Source organism: Centropristis striata, chromosome 20 (genome assembly GCF_030273125.1).
Source record: "Centropristis striata isolate RG_2023a ecotype Rhode Island chromosome 20, C.striata_1.0, whole genome shotgun sequence".
NCBI classification, from domain to species: Eukaryota; Metazoa; Chordata; class Actinopteri; order Perciformes; family Serranidae; genus Centropristis; species Centropristis striata.
In genome coordinates, this window is record NC_081536.1 from 25990128 (window position 1) to 26006853 (window position 16726).

General features: G+C 40.4%; 1 protein-coding gene across 1 annotated transcript in view; it reads right to left on the bottom strand.

The window, feature by feature from the left end:
• col13a1 (collagen, type XIII, alpha 1) overlaps positions 1 to 15123 on the bottom strand; it is an 85777-nt gene extending 70654 nt beyond the window's left edge. The window contains exons 1-4 of the mRNA XM_059358773.1: positions 15119 to 15123; positions 10045 to 10071; positions 4252 to 4287; positions 2625 to 2651 (exon numbers count right to left, since the gene is read on the bottom strand). Coding sequence (XP_059214756.1) covers positions 2625 to 2651; positions 4252 to 4272 — 48 coding nt within the window. The 5' untranslated portion in view covers positions 4273 to 4287; positions 10045 to 10071; positions 15119 to 15123. The remainder of the gene's footprint in view (positions 1 to 2624; positions 2652 to 4251; positions 4288 to 10044; positions 10072 to 15118) is intronic.
• Between the last annotated feature and the right edge of the window lie 1603 nt (positions 15124 to 16726).

Genomic DNA, 16726 nt, shown 5'->3' on the forward strand with positions numbered 1-16726 from the left:
GAGACTAAAAACACACAGGACAGATCCTGATCGCCCTATTAAAATTAGCTTCCTGCCCAGAAATAAAAAGGAAGTCAATAGATTATTTTTGGCTGCAGAATGGTAGATGGATCCAAAAAGCCTCCACTAGCAGACACATTTCTATTTCTGTTCCCTCACAAGTCAGGCCGAAGCTGAAACTACATTTGTTTTGGCTGACTAACAATATTAAAGATGCTTGGCTAATAATCACAATATGACAGTCAGGAATGTGCTGAGTTTCCCTTTTTGTTGCACTTTTGTCGGCACTGCACATCACAAATCATGTTGCATTTGATGAGAACAAATCTGTAAATCTGCTGTTTCTGGCTTTGATACAGCTGATACTGTAGACAGGGTGTTATAATTGTTTTAACAAATGTGGATAGACATTTCTTTCCAGTTTCGAAGAAGGTTCGAATCCAACAGGCGCATGCATTTGGAGCATGTTGAAGTGAAACCAGAGACACCTTATTAAAGCGCCATTCATTCTTCTTTGTTTTTTGTTTCTGTCCACCTGGGGGCAGCGGGACACAGTGAGGACACAACTTCCTGTCATGGCCACCATGTTAGCAAACAGTTGCCTCTTTACCATCCGTCAGAGCAACAGAACCAGCCATCGGTGTCTCCGACAGACACACGGCTCATTAGTTGCTAAGTGTTCTGCTTAATGACTTTTTCTGACTGCTGTTTGGGCAGGTGATTCTGCTGGAAACAACATTGAAAAGGCATATTTGTTGGTTGGAAAAACAACGATTTTGAAGTGAGCTGAGGGGGACTGCAGCCTTACAGGAGAATCTCCATACAATTTCATCAAAGTTAATATGAAAAACATTTTTTGGTGAATCTGAGAATTGATCAACATTTTAGAAAACATGAGAACAAAGGAAGGCTGGGTGTATGTCTAAAAGTTTCAACAGTTAAATATGGAACCTGGTCTCACAGGGATCTGTGAAATAGCCACGGATTTGCTAAACTCGAAATCCGTGGAATGGCCATGGAATAACTCAAATTTACGTGAAACTGACACAGATTTCCCTACAATGCAAGTTAATGACAGTCATATCCCGTGGCTATTCCATGGATTTTTTTTCCTATTGGTTTGTTCCAAGTCACGTGACTTTCAAGGTTCCGGTGGTCAGAACAAAAAACATGGCGGACAGTTCTCATTTTTAGTGAAAAAAATCTATATTTTGACTTAGTTTCTGCATAAAAATGGATTTTAATCACATTTCTAGCAAGAAATATATGTTTTATTTTCTAAATATTCACTCAGTGAATGTACATAATCACTTTGTATGTTGGAATAGCCACGGGATATGACTGTCATAAACTTGCATTGTAGCGAAATCCGTGTCAGTTTCACGGAAATTTGAGTGATTCAGTGGCTATTCCATGGATTTTGAGTTAAGCAAATCCGTGGCTATTTCACGGATTCCTGTCAGACCAGGTTGTAAATATGATGTTTCTGTCACTTTCTCATAAAAACACATCATGTGAATCCTTGAGGCCCAACAAATGTGTGGAATGAATTTCCTTGAGCATCGAATATTTGCAACATTAAATCTGACATCTATGTTTTTATTAAGTTGTCCTATTTCTTGTCTTTTTTGCTGCATTTTTGGCATATCATTGCCACCTGTTGATGGGTGGAATTGTGTGAAAGCATTAGGATGCATGCATCTATGCACCAGAACTTACAAAATAAGGAGCTGACTCTTAGAACCATTGCTCTATCGTGCTAAAAGAGATCAAAAACTCCACTGAGTACCTTTTCTCAGTTACCTGTAAACGGCTGCATTTACAGTAACTTCCAAATCTGAGCTTTTTTTTCACTGACAAATATAAAATCAACTTTCAACAAACTGTGGCAGACATCACACATTTCCCTGCAGGCAGGTTTCATTATATTGATATGAATAAAAGTCATCATTTGGATTTTTATGTTCCCGTGCTGCTGACATTGACAGATTTATTGCATGTTTACCACCTCTATTGACACACTCTTGCAATTCATGAAGTCAAGTGGGAGATATCGGAGCCGACAGTGAAATTTGTCTTCCATATAATTTCCACCTTGAGGCCAATATCAGTCCTTTCTCTTCCAGCTGGCAGCTTATATTAATGGTAACTTCTCCGAGACAGAGGGCTTAGATTTAACGGTTGTGCAACGCACCAGTAACAACATTTATTTATCTCAATATATAACTCTATTCATTCAAAGTTCTCTTTGAGAATCTCCTCATGTACTCTGCTGTGGCCTCTGTAAATGTTTCCCCACTTTCTTTGGGGAGTCTTAAATTTGAACTTTCAGACGCTTATGTGACAAATCGTTACTATTGTGTTTCATGGTGTAAAGAGTTCAGGTAATCCAACCAGGGTGGGAAACCATTTACAGAATGTGACCCTCCTGCTTTTTGAAAATACAGAAACGATGTGATATAAATCACATGCTACCTGTGAACACAGTACAGTGCACAGCTCTGTTCTACTACTACTTTTTTTTTCTCCGACCACTCATCCTACTTTTGCACATGCAAGTAGACTGCTAAATTGAAATTATTCTTTCAAATAATCTTGCTAATGGCACATTGTCCTAAACTTACCTTCTCCCCTGTGTGTCCTTTTAAGCCCTGGGATCAGTCACAGTAGACACAGTCACATGCAACAAGGTGTGAAGGGAAGAGAGACACAAGAGAGAGAGGAACCAGTGTTAGAGACATGGAGAGGGATCGGGGCATGCAGCATCCTCAGGACTAGTGATGGGGAGGTGATGAAAGAACTTAGGCTCTATGTGTAAGTGAAGTGGAGCTAAGTGCAAAGGATTCAGTATGCTTGAAACAAAGTGCTTGTCAGAACCTCTAACAGTGTCTGACTCATCCATACTGAGGCGGAAATCCAGCACTTTTTTCAGTTTTTGAAACCGATGAATAGACATTTTATGCAGCTTTTTCATCATTCATACAGCAGGTCTCATGGTGAATGCTTTCCACGAGAGGCTGTCCTAATGTTTCCCCAAATACATGGCTCATCATGATGATATCACAAAAGAGAGACATGTTGAAGGGGCTTTTGCTATCAGATGTGGTCTGGTGGCATTTTATACAACCAAGTTTGTTAAATGCATGCTGAGACCTTAAGGATTTCAGCATGGTAACCAGAGGAAAGACAGCATGAAGATGGACTTTTCTACAAAGTAATGATTGAACATGTCACTTCACTCCACTTCCTTTGAGAAGAGGCATGAGGGAAAGAGTTTAACTAACATGCCAGTTCACCAATACAGACCTTTCATGTAAAATGAGATATAAACACCTTTGATGTATTAGTTAGTTAAAATCCATTTTGGATTCCAATCCATCTTATTTCACATTAATTGTAAGGGTAGCCTAATAAAAACACCAAATGAACTGTACTTTTTGTAAATTTCAGTATCCATAGTGCAAAACCTGTTTCACAGGCCTTCCTGGCTTCTATGAACAAAGATAAAGGATATCCACTATGAACAACTATGTTAAGTCACTAGTGACATTAAAAAAAATACTGATGGTAATTGGGCAAAATGATGGAATTCCTTAGCTAGGTGAGAGGCCTGTGATTTAAGGAGGGCACAGCGTTAAGTGAGTAAAAATATATCCAGTGTTGTGTGATGTCCAAAAGAAACCAAAACACGTGTGTAAAACTAACCAAATGAATTGACTGGCAACCCTGTAAATTATAGGCTGCTAACTGCACAGATATAACTGTGAGTAATACCGATATAAAAGAGATATTGTAATAAGGTGGTTACACGGCATACAACAGCCTGGGTGGGCTGAAAGGGACATCAAGCACAATCTGCCTTAAATTACACACAGCAACATGTAATAGCTCTCTGGGGACTCTAGGCATTGATCAAAATGAGGGAGTATACTTTGAAACAAGATAGCAAACAGGTTTTATACGACTAATAATAAAAATACAAATGTTTATTGAACATATCCTGACATCAACCTAACCCTAATTAATGGTCTGTGATTAACAAGGCTAGCAAGCTGACCTTGGAAAACCAGAAAAGGTGGGGCCACTACAGTGGTAACACTTCTCATTTGTAAATTGTAATTAGTTATTTTTGTGGCATTTCTATACAAGTGTTTGTTCATGATATTAACTTCCATGTTCACTTAAAGCTGACCCACTCATTGGCCATGTAATAACTGTAGTGCGCTTGATCCACAAGCCCAAGTCACTCACCATTCTCCCAGGAATTCCCATACTTCCTTTGTCACCCTATTGACCAATGCAAATTCAGAAGGAAGAGTCAATGAAAAGGTCAGACTGAAGTGAACTCCTGAAGGGATACCTTGGCTGTAAGACTTGTGGGTTCTTTGTTATTACTACTAATCTAATCTCATCGATTTTGAATCAAAGTCTAACAGCACATAATAAGAATAGCAGTTGCTAAACATCACTAAAATTGTTAGAATGGATCATAAAAATCTAATGGGTGCTACTGTGAAAGAAGTGCTAATAAAAGTCATAATGCCATGGTGTCCCTTTAAGGAATCAAATCATTTGTGTTAAGAGGGCAGAATCGGTTTACCATGCCATGCTGGTACGTTTACACTACAGATAAGCATTCCTTAATACTATGATAGAAAAAGATGTTGATGCAGTCATGCCCAACCCAAGACTCCTGATACATCTGAGATGTTTGAAATAATGTTGCAAAGGGATCAAGTATTCCTAACATTATTTGAATGGTTATTGGTACTGACAGGAACTCCACCTTAAACATGATGATAAGAGCATCTATGTCTAATGAATGCACCTTCCTCTGTCCTCAGCACACTCTAAAACTTGTCTGTGTAAACGTACAGTAATTAGCTGGCAGCAGCTTTGCAGCTTTTTTTCTTTTTTTTACAGTTCCTTACTGTATTTTAGAAATACAGGATATTGCTATATATAAATTAGCAGTATATTACTGTATTCATTTACAACACATTACTGTTTTTCCAGTAACAACATTTGCAATACAGATTTACAGACAGTGTAAATTCACAGTAAATTTGGAGTCGTCACCTAGCTCATCAGGGAGGCAGGTGAAGATAGAGGCAACTTGGCAGTCTTGTGGCCTGTCCTTTGCCAGTGGCTATGGGTCAAAACCCCACAAGCTGCTGGAAGTATCGCTTCTCTGCTACCATGTTCCAGGGAACACTTCATGGACAAAAAACACCACGGAGGCCACAGAGAAGCTATCCAGATGGCTATTGAGCAAGACGGGGCATCCATGGAAGACACAGGCCACTTTTAGTCAAGCTGATCAACCCTGACTGGGTCGCCTGGGTGATGGTGTATCGTTGAAAGACCTGAATCAGTGATGTTACCTGAAGAAATGGGGTGTCCATGACTTCAGGTAACATCACTGATCATAGGGCTGTTTGCACTACCGCCCAATACCCGGAATGAGGCGGGCCTCACCCGAAACTCACCTAATTTGAATATGAGCCGTCCAGAGCGGACTTTCGTCTGGACTTTTTTCGTCCCTGTTTAAGAGCAGGGTGTTTTTTCTCCCCTGAAAACAGCCTGGTTTCTGATTGGATAGATCACTAAGCAGGATGTGACGCAGTACTCTACGCGACAACACACGCCATTTGTAAAAGCCGGTGAAGCAGTGTTACTAACTTAGCGACTTTGTTGCTATATTTAGCAACTTTTCAGACCTCCTTAGCGAGTATTTTTCAAAAAAAGTGACTGGAGACAAATCCAGCGACTTTTTCTGGTGTTACTGGAGTAAGTCTCGTCAGGACTTACGAGTCTTACGGGGTCTTACGAGTAAGAAGGAGTCGAAGCGGTACAGTCCTCCCGTAACAGTCTTTAGCATCCAGTCTGCAAATTGCTAATAGGCTAACAGTTAGCTCTGTAGCAGTACAGTGTGTATGTGCTGCTGCTAAAGGAGTTGTTCACTCAGCAATCTCTGTTTATTTACAACAAGCACCGGAGACTCTGTGCACAGTTAGCTATGCCGGTTAATTCAAGATCACGATGTTTATGATCAGCGGAGACTCTGTGCAGAATTAGCCATGCTGCTTTCAGCTGCTGACCTTGTGCACAGTTAGCGACGGCAGCCACAGTTGCGTCTCCCGTGATTAATCCGTTGCGTATGTGACGCCACGGTCAAAACTGTCGCTAAGCGATTGTGCGAAAAAACCATACGTCACCTCTGAAGTCTCTAAATCCATCTGAGGACTAACTTGTAGTGGAGACACGTAGAGTGAGTGGACTTTTTAGAGGGCGTGACCTTCCCGTTGGCCATTTTTCCTCATAAAGGAAAGAAGGCTGATATGTCTAAATGCATCATGTAAATAATGGCATTCTCTTCAGGTGCTGTAATTACATATTTTTTCTCCCAGATTGCATTGCAATATACAGTGTAAAATTGTATGACGCCAATAGAGTGGAATACTGCTAAGGTTAACAGTGCAGCTATACCAGCATCTGTAGGAGCAGGCAATGCTCTGGTGAGTACAGCTGTTTTAAGACTCATTGCTCAAGTATTGGCCAGTTGTAGCTGCAGGTCATTTTGGTAAGTTCACCTGTGTTCAGGAGCTGTGAGGATACCAAATACCAGGAGAGGCTTTTGTGAATGAAATGCAGCAAAAAAGCAGCTTGTTTTTTTTTTTTACAGCAAGTTTAAAACAACTTAAAACCATTGCACTATTAAAAGCACACAGCCATGGCATGTTTTACAGTGTGGTGCTAAGCTCTTATTGACTGCTGTCTGTCTCTGCTCAGATGTAGTGGAAGGCCCGGCAAATGGCTGCTAGACACAAGGCTCCAATAATCTATCTAATTCAATAGTAATGTCTCTTTTGTAAAAAAAAAAAAACGTCCAGTTAGGAGTTTCTCCTCCACATTCAGCTTTGTTTTCACTGTGCTATATGTTGATGTCTGAGTAAATTGAGAACTACCAGTCTTCTTCCCAAGCAATATACCAAATGGAGGGCTGGTGTCACCCAGCAGACAGGAGATGGTTGAGAACTTGAACCATCAGGTTTAATAAAGAGATGGCACCTGGCTCCCTCATGGTGTACATCAAGTGTATGCCATCCCTCTTCCCATCTGTAAAGACTGAGCCTGAGTCAGCAACATAGATTCAGTTGTTTTCAGTCTCGATACACCAGATGTGCTGGTATCTCTGTCATTAGTATGTGGTATATTTTTTTAAAGCCCTTAAGTACTATCAGGCTACAGCTGGGCTCTTTGAAACCCTGTCCAAGGTCCTGATTTAAACCAAGACCTTGGGGAGAATCTGGCACCAACAAAAAATGGGTTTAATCCAGAACTGGGGGCTTTACAAAGTGCCTAACGTGATTATTTGCTGTGACCACAAAATACAACCTTCACTGAAGTAAGTTTTATAGCTATGAGACGAATTGAGTGTTTTCTAAAACCTCATTGAGTTCATGTGTTGTATTACATTCCACAGACTGAAACCTGACTGCTGCTGCCCAACATGTTTCTACTCATTGTTTCTTGCTGAAAAAATAAGAGACAGGTAGGCTGTTTCTGTTCTAATGAAAATACACACACACACACACACACACACACACACACAGTCATATGTAGTACTTGTGAGAACACGCATGATGCCAGATTTGTTTTAATACAGTTTTGCATTAATAGTTCTGCTTTTAGTAATTATGAGTGAATTATCATTTCAGTTATCAGAATCTACATTGATACAGCACCCTGTGATCTTGCTCCTGGTGTATGTGGAGAAGTAGTTGTGTGTGTTTAAGGAGAGGAGCGAACTGTGTATATGAATCATCATTATATCAGTGGCGTCTACCTCCTCTGGCTTTAAACACCTATAATGTCACATTCTGAAATAACCACATTGTATGGAAAACTGAATGTACTCCCTGATTTTCAATTCTTACAGGCTCTCTTTCTAAAAACCACATCCTCCTTTCCCGCACTCAGTCAAACACCACTCATGATTTAATTTCCCACTGCTTGACAGGTATAATCAATCACAAATCCTGAAAGGAATCTCATCCTCACTTTGATGCAAACTGTCAACGAAACTCCGGCAAATAAAGATGGAAGAAAACACAGGACTGGTCTCTGCCTGAGGCTGTTTTATGGACATGTTTCACAAGTGAGCTTTTCAGATCACAATGGGCATACTGCTGCTTGTAACTGGCTACCCAGAACAAAGGTCAGATACTAGATGGCCACCTGCTGTCATGATAGGAACCATGTGGGTTTGACATGTAGAGACTGCTAGCTCAGCCGAAAGAGGAGGAGAATGTTAGTGTGAAGAGAAAGGAGGTGTAGAGATGGTAAAACAGAAGCAGATCTGGTCAGAGAGATTGTATCAGCATTGCATTCAAGCTGTAGAAGAAACAGAGAGAGAAAACAACCAGGAGGCCATGACACCCTCTTGCCAACAGCTCAAGGTGTCATGTTAAGATTTTAAAGCTCCAAGCACTCAGTTCCACTGCTGTACTGACATCTCTGAGCTTTCTCAACTGAGAAGTGATCATAGATATCATAGAGAATCAGATTGATCGATTACATTAAATCTATTTGACTTCTGTCATGAGCCTTTTGATGGAGGATGGATGGTTCAAGTTCAGTCCAACCCTGTTTGCAAATGTTGTGTTCTGTAGGGAATGTTATCTTTTTTCTTTATTTACATGAAATACTTATTCCATTTTCAATATTTTTTAAAAACCCATTAACTTTTCCTAACTACCAAGTGTTTCACTGTTCTACACCCAACATGGTCTCACAGGAATCCGTGAAATAGCGACAGATTCGCTTAACTCAAAATCCGTGGAATAGCCACGGAATCACTCAAATTTCCGTGAAACTGACACGGATTTTGCTACAATGCAAGTTAATGACAGTCATATCCCGTGGCTATTCCAACATACAAAGTGATTATGTACATTCACTGAGTGAATATTTAGAAAACAAAACATATATTTCTTGCTGGAAATGTGATTAAAATCCATTTTTATGCAGAAACGAAGTCAAAATATTGATTTTTTCACTAAAAATGAGAGAACTGTCCGCCATGTTTTTGTTCTGACCACAGGGACCTTGACAGTCATGTGACTTGGAACAAACCAATAGGAAAAAATACCATGGAATAGCCACGGGATATGACTGTCATTAACTTGCATTGTAGCGAAATCCATGTCAGTTTCACGTAAATTTGAGTTATTCCGTGGCTATCCCACAGATTTTGAGTTAAGCGAATCCGTGGCTATTTCACGGATTCCTGTGAGACCAGGTTCTCTAAACCTGGTGTGGACCCTGGTCTCTGGCAGCCTCATGGCCTGATTCAGCCCGATTCTTCCCACCATTTTTAAAATGTGCATTTTTGTTAAGCTGTAATATTACCTGATTCTAGTTTTGCTATGTGGTTATTTGATTTACTTGATTAAACACACATGTTGGCACAGACAATTGCCCAGTTGGTAACCCACTCATGGAGCCCAGTAGTCCAGCCTATTATTATATGCAGTGCTATGTTGTAATTGGTGGTGGGTCACAGTTGGGCCTCTGTGGTGCCTGCTGGCCTTCTCACACTCAGGATGATGGCTCTATGTCTTACTCCCCCTGACTTGATATACTGATGAGGCTTTTGCCTTAATGATCTTTTTTTAGCCTTGTTCACCTCCCTCTGCATACTCTCATTTTATATGTGTGCGTACGTACATGTCTCTGTGTGTGTTCCACATGTACGTTTATAATGTTACCTACTCTATATACACATTGTCGTGTGCATACGCACACATTTGGCTGTTGCAGCCCATGTTTTTTAATTTTTGTCTGGCAAGCAAAAAGTTAGTATAACTACATCAACTCAGCTACACTACAAGCGATTTGAGCTATTTAAGTTACACATAAATTATAAATGATCAACTAAATTATAAATAGGACTCAATAGAGAGCAGGCGAGAGGTCAATACTGCAGTGATTTACTTGTTTATAGGGCCACACAAAGATTCAAGTTCAAAAGACAGTTACCGGAAAGCCTGATCGTCCAGGAGGACCCTGAAAAAGGGGTGAGAGAAAATTGGAAAAAAAAGGAAAGAGTACATTTTACTGATAAAGTCCACATAATGAAAAAGTCCTGCACTGAGCTAGGCCAGAATAAAATGAATGAAAAAGGCTTGAGGTAGTTACTAAGTTTATTAAATGTGATTTATTTTATTATTTTATTTTTATTTTGGCCTTTTCAGCTCAGTGACAGCACACAGAAAGAACACTACTGATGCATAACATGCCTCTTATATTCCGGTCAACAGGCATTCAGTAAAACCATATCTTAACACAACACAGGATTTTTTAACACAAAAACATAAACAGTTTCTTTCATTTCACCACAAAGAATCATGCAAAGTTTGGTTTTGGGAGGACGCATGCTGAATGTTCTTATGTTTCTGTGAAACAAACCCTATTCAACATTCCTAACTGACCTCACCCTACTTGAGTACCTTGCTAATGCGGACATGACAACATGTCCGCATGGTGGCTTCCATCACAAACAAATACAAGAGGTAGAATACAATGGCTTTCAGTTCTGGCCAGGATCTAAGAACAAGAAGGAGTACACTGTCAAGAGTCAAGTGTGTTTTGTTTTCATTGAGCGAACGGAACAAAAAGTATCTTGTGTGAGCAGCTTTTAAGCAATGGTGGAACACTAATTGGTTAGAGGTCAAAATAGGAACTCTTGACATTTCCCAACTAGGAAGACTCCCTGGTCTTGAATACTGGCATCAAGCAGTCCAGCAATAAACACTGTATTTCCCAGAGAGAGAGAGAGAGAGAGAGAGAGAGAGAGAGAGAGAGAGAGAGAGAGAGAGAGAGAAGCTGCTCAATGGCTTAGAATCACTTTCCTTTTTCTGTCTTGTGACCTCTCATAGGGTCCAAAACCTCACAATAATGCAATACAATAATGAATGAGTCAGATTTTTGTTTGAATAAAGAATGTATCAGCTGAAGGCTTCTGCTCTGAGGTCAGTGATTCTTTGAGGAGCAACTCCTCAATATTTAGCTGTTGTCCAGCTGAAAATGAATAAATGTTCTGAAATAATAAGTTAATTAGACACTTATGTATGTAGTAATAGTGAAGGCACTTAAACATTTTCAGTGCTATATTATGATTGAATTTTCAACTTTTTTATGTGTCTGATGTCACTGTGTTGCGGATGATAGTGAAGAAACAGCAGCCGTGTCTCAGTATAATACTGAGTATACTTTTCTGCTATTGTACTTGACAGTTTGGTGATGGCCAACCTCCAGACACTCTTTATTAGACCCGATATATTAGCCAGCAGAAACAGTTGAAAAAAAGCACCAACTGGCAACTGTGTGTTGGTGACCCCTGTTGTTTAACGAACCGCAATGTTGTAGCTTATTGTAGGTTATTTTATACTCTGCTCTTATTAATGTGATAGAAAGGTAGCAGCACGTCAGTCTTAAAGGTTGTGGTCAGTGTGGCTGGTGCTTGGCTGGGCACATAACAATGACTGTGTTGCATCAGGCTGGCAGTACGTGCAGAGGACAGTGCACCAAGGTGCATGGCCAGGTGCTGAGTGCGAACACTCTGCACGTAAGTGCCTGCCCGTTAGCTACTGGGTCTCCGGGGGCCGTCTGCAAGGGGCAAAGGTCACCCTTTGCCGGAAGGAACCCTTCACTTGAATTACACAGTAACCCTCCAACATGTGGCTCCCATTTGGCAAAGTGCTGCTGAATGAATGGGTCTGCAGGGAGGGGTGGGAGGGAAATGGGTATATTTGGCCATCGTACGTGGGATGTCTGGTCCCCTGGGTTCTCATAGAAAGGGCTTTGATTTACTCCATTCTCATTGGTATTATTTTACCTAGAAGCTGACTATGGTGATACCTTACAAGGGGATAGAATACAAACAGAATAAAAACATTACTATTGAATTGTCAGTGAATAAGACCACCTCCTTTGCATAGCGATATTGAATATTTGTTTGAAATGGACTTTGTAATTTGTGCTTCTCTATTTTAAGCTTGACAGGCAGCTTGTAAAGGACCCTGGGTGTTTCCTGTCATCTCTGACTATGTGACAGTGTGTTACATGCACAAGGCCCACACAATGGGCCAACAGGGCTAAGCTCTTGTGATGTCACCTGTGTACACTCATCATCTATTTTGTTTTTTAAAGGACACCAGCAGGCCAGTTCCAAGAGATGAGTATAAAGCAAATGGCTATTTTATATAATTTTACAGTTTGTTAGGTTACTTATTTTGTTGTGGAGTGTAAGCTGTGATGGGAACCAGTCCTCTGTCAACCTGAGCAAAGACAATGAATAGATAGACTGTGTATTTTACACTAAGGTACTTGACTACTCCTTCATGTAACATTTACCTTCACCTGAGAGGATCTTAATATTAACTTCTAAGAAATGTCCTCTAACTGAATGGCAACCCCATCTCACTCCCAACTTGTCACATTCAGATGCTTTGTCACGGCCGTCACCGAGTGATACCGGCGTAGCATTTGTATGAGACGCATTGGGCTTTACATTGACTGTAACGTAAACCCATCCACATCGGTTTTACATGGCTTGCGTAAATGATCTTATGTAAATAGTGCAAAGCTCCACTCAGGGCAGGAGGGAGGGGAGGTGGAACAAACCCTGGACTTTAACCCAGGAGACCAGTGTTTATATCCCGTTTGAAACCAAGACTCAGCGTGTTATTTGGAGTTAACCCCGCATTACTGCATCCAGTACTTCAGTGCAGATGTAGTTGTTTTAAGCCAAATCCTTTTCTTTTATCCTAAGTTAACTGCTTCCTGTAAACATTTTGAAAAGCCACTTTGCACGTAACTAAAGGAAAGTGACACAGCTTCCCGACATGAAGCGAAATGGAAGAAAAGGGGTTCCATGTGCGTCTGTACAACAAACACTGAGGGGCCTGGCAAAGCATTGGGATGTAGCAAGTTTGGATGAGAGCATGTTGAGAATGGATGTGTCATTAAAATCATCTTTGTACATTTGAGGAATTCCAAAAGGTTTCAAGAAATGTCCTCTGAAAATGTTATTTTAAATGCCCTTATGGGTGATTCCTCCAGAGACGTTGACTGAGATGGCTGGTTGATGTCTATCCGGCAGAAAAAATACCCAAGCGATTGTAATTCCTAGTATGCTTTATTTGTAAAAACAGAAATAGGAGGAAGGATCAGAGCATATCATTACATCTGCAGTTTGACCATGATTTATTTGAATGGAATTGCTGTAACCAATGAATTAATTCATGATGAAGAAGTTAATTCTTCAACTGTTAAATAACCATATTATCATCAGCTTTGTTCTTCCAGTTTTATACAACAATGCTCTGTCACATTATAGCCAAGCTTAAAGCACCCCCTTTTAAGAAAATCATCCAAATGTGTTACTGGATATGATAGGTACATTGTCCAAGTCCTTACTTTACCATGCTGTTAGGTTTACTTAAACCATTCCCTGTCCATGAAAACGTTTTCGGTTGTCTTCATGGCAACATAAAGCCAGTCAGAGTAGATTTGTGTCCATCTCACTAGGTACAGTCAACCCATCATTGGTATTGCAGTAGCCAAGGCAGAACCAAGGCTTCTTGCGCCTTATCAGTGTATAGGTCTTTGGCATACTGCATGTCAGGGAAGAGTGAAGACACATGGAATCTGAGCATGGAGTTTAAAATGCTCAGATCCTGTGGATATGGAAGTGTAGTGAGAGTGGAAAATCCACCTCACTGTCTGACCTCATGTACCTTTAGAACTTCCTCTGAAGGAACTTTCCCTCAAATTTTCCAGGGAGGGATATTTGGCAGAGGTGATTTTTAAAACTGACTCGGCTGTACAAAAGTCAAACTCATAGTGGCCAGATGTTTGGAAACTTTGTGCCATCGAAGCACAGAAGTCAGGAGGTTTCCCTTTTAACCAAAGGCTTTTAACTATTTGCATCCATTAAACCAAAGATGTGATCCACCTATCCTGTGCATGCAGAGTTGCATTCATGGGCAAAGTCTGTCCTAGCACGAAGTGGGTGAGAGGTGGACAAGTCACTAGTCTTTCACACAACTCACTGACAACGATTCACACACACACACACACACACACACACACAGGCACGGCACAGGCACTCTAGATTCACGCTGCTTTTGAAGCAAACCACACAGACATGGGGAAACATGTAAACTCTCCACAGTAAAGCCTCAGATGGCCAGAACCTTTTGGCCATGAAGGTGCTAACTTCTGCAAACCAGCACTGACTGAATACTATTAGAGGCAAAATGTAAATTCACACAGTACATTGTAAAAACTGGGTGACTTAGGTGATTTGTAAGGATCAGGACTGTGGGGACCAACATGGTCTCACAGGAATCCGTGAAATAGCCACGGATTTGCTTAACTAAAAATCTGTGTAATAGCCACGGAATCACTCAAATTTCCATGAAACTGACACGGAACATACAAAGTGATTATGTACATTCACTGAGTGAATATTTAGAAAATAAAACATATATTTCTCGCTAGAAATGTGATCAAAATTCATTTTTATGCAGAAACTAAGTCAAAATATTGATTTTTTTCACTAAAAATGAGAGAACTGTCCGCCATGTTTTTTGTTGCTTTTTTGTGCTTAAAAGTCACGTGACTTGGAACAAACCAGTAGGAAAAAATATCCATGGAATAGCCACGGGATATGACTGTCATTAACTTGCATTGTAGCGAAATCTGTGTCAGTTTCACGGAAATTTGAGTTATTCCATGGCTATTCCACGGATTTTGAGTTAAGCGAATCTGTGGCTATTTCACGGATTCCTGTGAGACCAGGTTCATGGGGACACTTTGCAAGGTTTCACCATGAAATGTTTACAGAACAATTGGTTCATAATATTCATATTATTATAAATGATCCATAGAATGAAGCACTGCACATTATCACTGCATCCAGACAAGGCAATATATTGGTTTCAGGTATGGTTGCAGGGACTTTGCAGTTACTACTGAACACCAAAGTGCAAAAATAACCAGTCACTTTACCACATGCAGGTCACACAAGATGGTCTGGTCTACTTACTGGAGGTCCTGTAAGACAACAAAAGAGAGAGAAAGAGAACATTTTTAGATTTATATAACAAACATTACTCCTCTTCACCTGGCCAGTCACACTGGAAACATTCATTCATTTATTCATTATCCTGAACTGCTTACTGCTGACACATAGAGACACCCATTCACGCTCTCATTCACTCCCACGGGCAATTTACAGTCACCTTTTAAGCATTAGCTGCATGGAGAAGATGCAAACTCCACACAGAAGAGCTGCAAGCCAGTTTCAAACCTGCAAGCCTCTTGCTGTGAGTTTGTATGTTTTGTTTGTGATATTATAACTATCATGATCAAGTTATAATATAATATTACACTGCAATTTGTGGGGCAGATGTGGCTCAGTTGGTAGAGCGTTCGTCCAGCGATCGGATGGTTGGCTCCCGATGCTGCGTTCATCGGTGTGTGAATGAATTCCCAATGGTGGCAGGTGACACCGTTTAGGGTAGCCTCTGCCACCAGTATGAATGTGTGTGTGAATGGGTGAAAAAGTGCTTTACAGTACAGACTGCGCTCAGAGTGGCCACAAAGCGACTAGAAAAGCGAAATATAAGTGCAGGTCCATTTACCAATTTTGTTGCAGTTGTGCATGTGAGGTGAAGGTGCATGTAGCCCACACTGGACACAGCCCTGCTTTAAAACAATGGGACCACAACAAAATCAGAATCAGGAAATCTAGTTTATAATACTCACATATTTTTTACAAATCTTGAAAATCATTATGTCTGCAACTATTTTATAGCTCGTCCTACCTAATGTGAGGTATATTGTAGATGCACAGCAGTCATGTAATCCACCAGGAATCATTTTCAATAATTTGCATGAATATTGTTGTTTTGTTCCAAAACTAAAGGTACAGCAATAAGAATGGTAGCCTATAGCTTTTGGTGGAACCCTTTATTCTGTGAAATATTTTTATTTTATTAAAGACTCAAATGTCAGGTGAATTTATTGAGTAGTTGGGTTCTTTAGTATCTCCAGATAGGCAAACATTATCAAAAACTTGAGCCTGTTTGGGTTGTATTGGTCTCAGAAACTCTCATCAAAAACAGACAGCAGGTCCAGCCCGTGACTCACAGTCAGCCCTGTGGAATAGACCTTTCACAAAACCAATATACTTTCCCCTGACCTTTTCTTGAGCACAATGAGTTCATTGGACAAAACCAATTTCTGGCGAATCCAGACATAGCCATTAAAGATGTTGTTACGTCAATCACAGCTAGGTGGGGAAAATCACTGAAGACACATCTCTTCTTTGAAAGGTCAGATCAAATCCCCTGCTTTTTCTCTTTTAAGCAGGGCTATCATGTTTGGTCCATCCCAGCCTGGAAGCCTGCTGTCAGCTCAATTTATTCCCTTTGTACTTGCATAAAATCAAAATCAGTTAGAATAGAAAAAGAGGCAGTTGAGGGGAGAGAAGGATTATATGGGCGACTGAAATAACTAACTGCTTAGTAAGAATAAGAATTGAGTTTTAGTGTTGGGAAACAGTAACAAATGTGTCAAGTCCCTCAGAGTGAGGAAAAGACACAGATTAACGACAGGCTCAGCATGAATGATTCCATAAATCTAACCATAG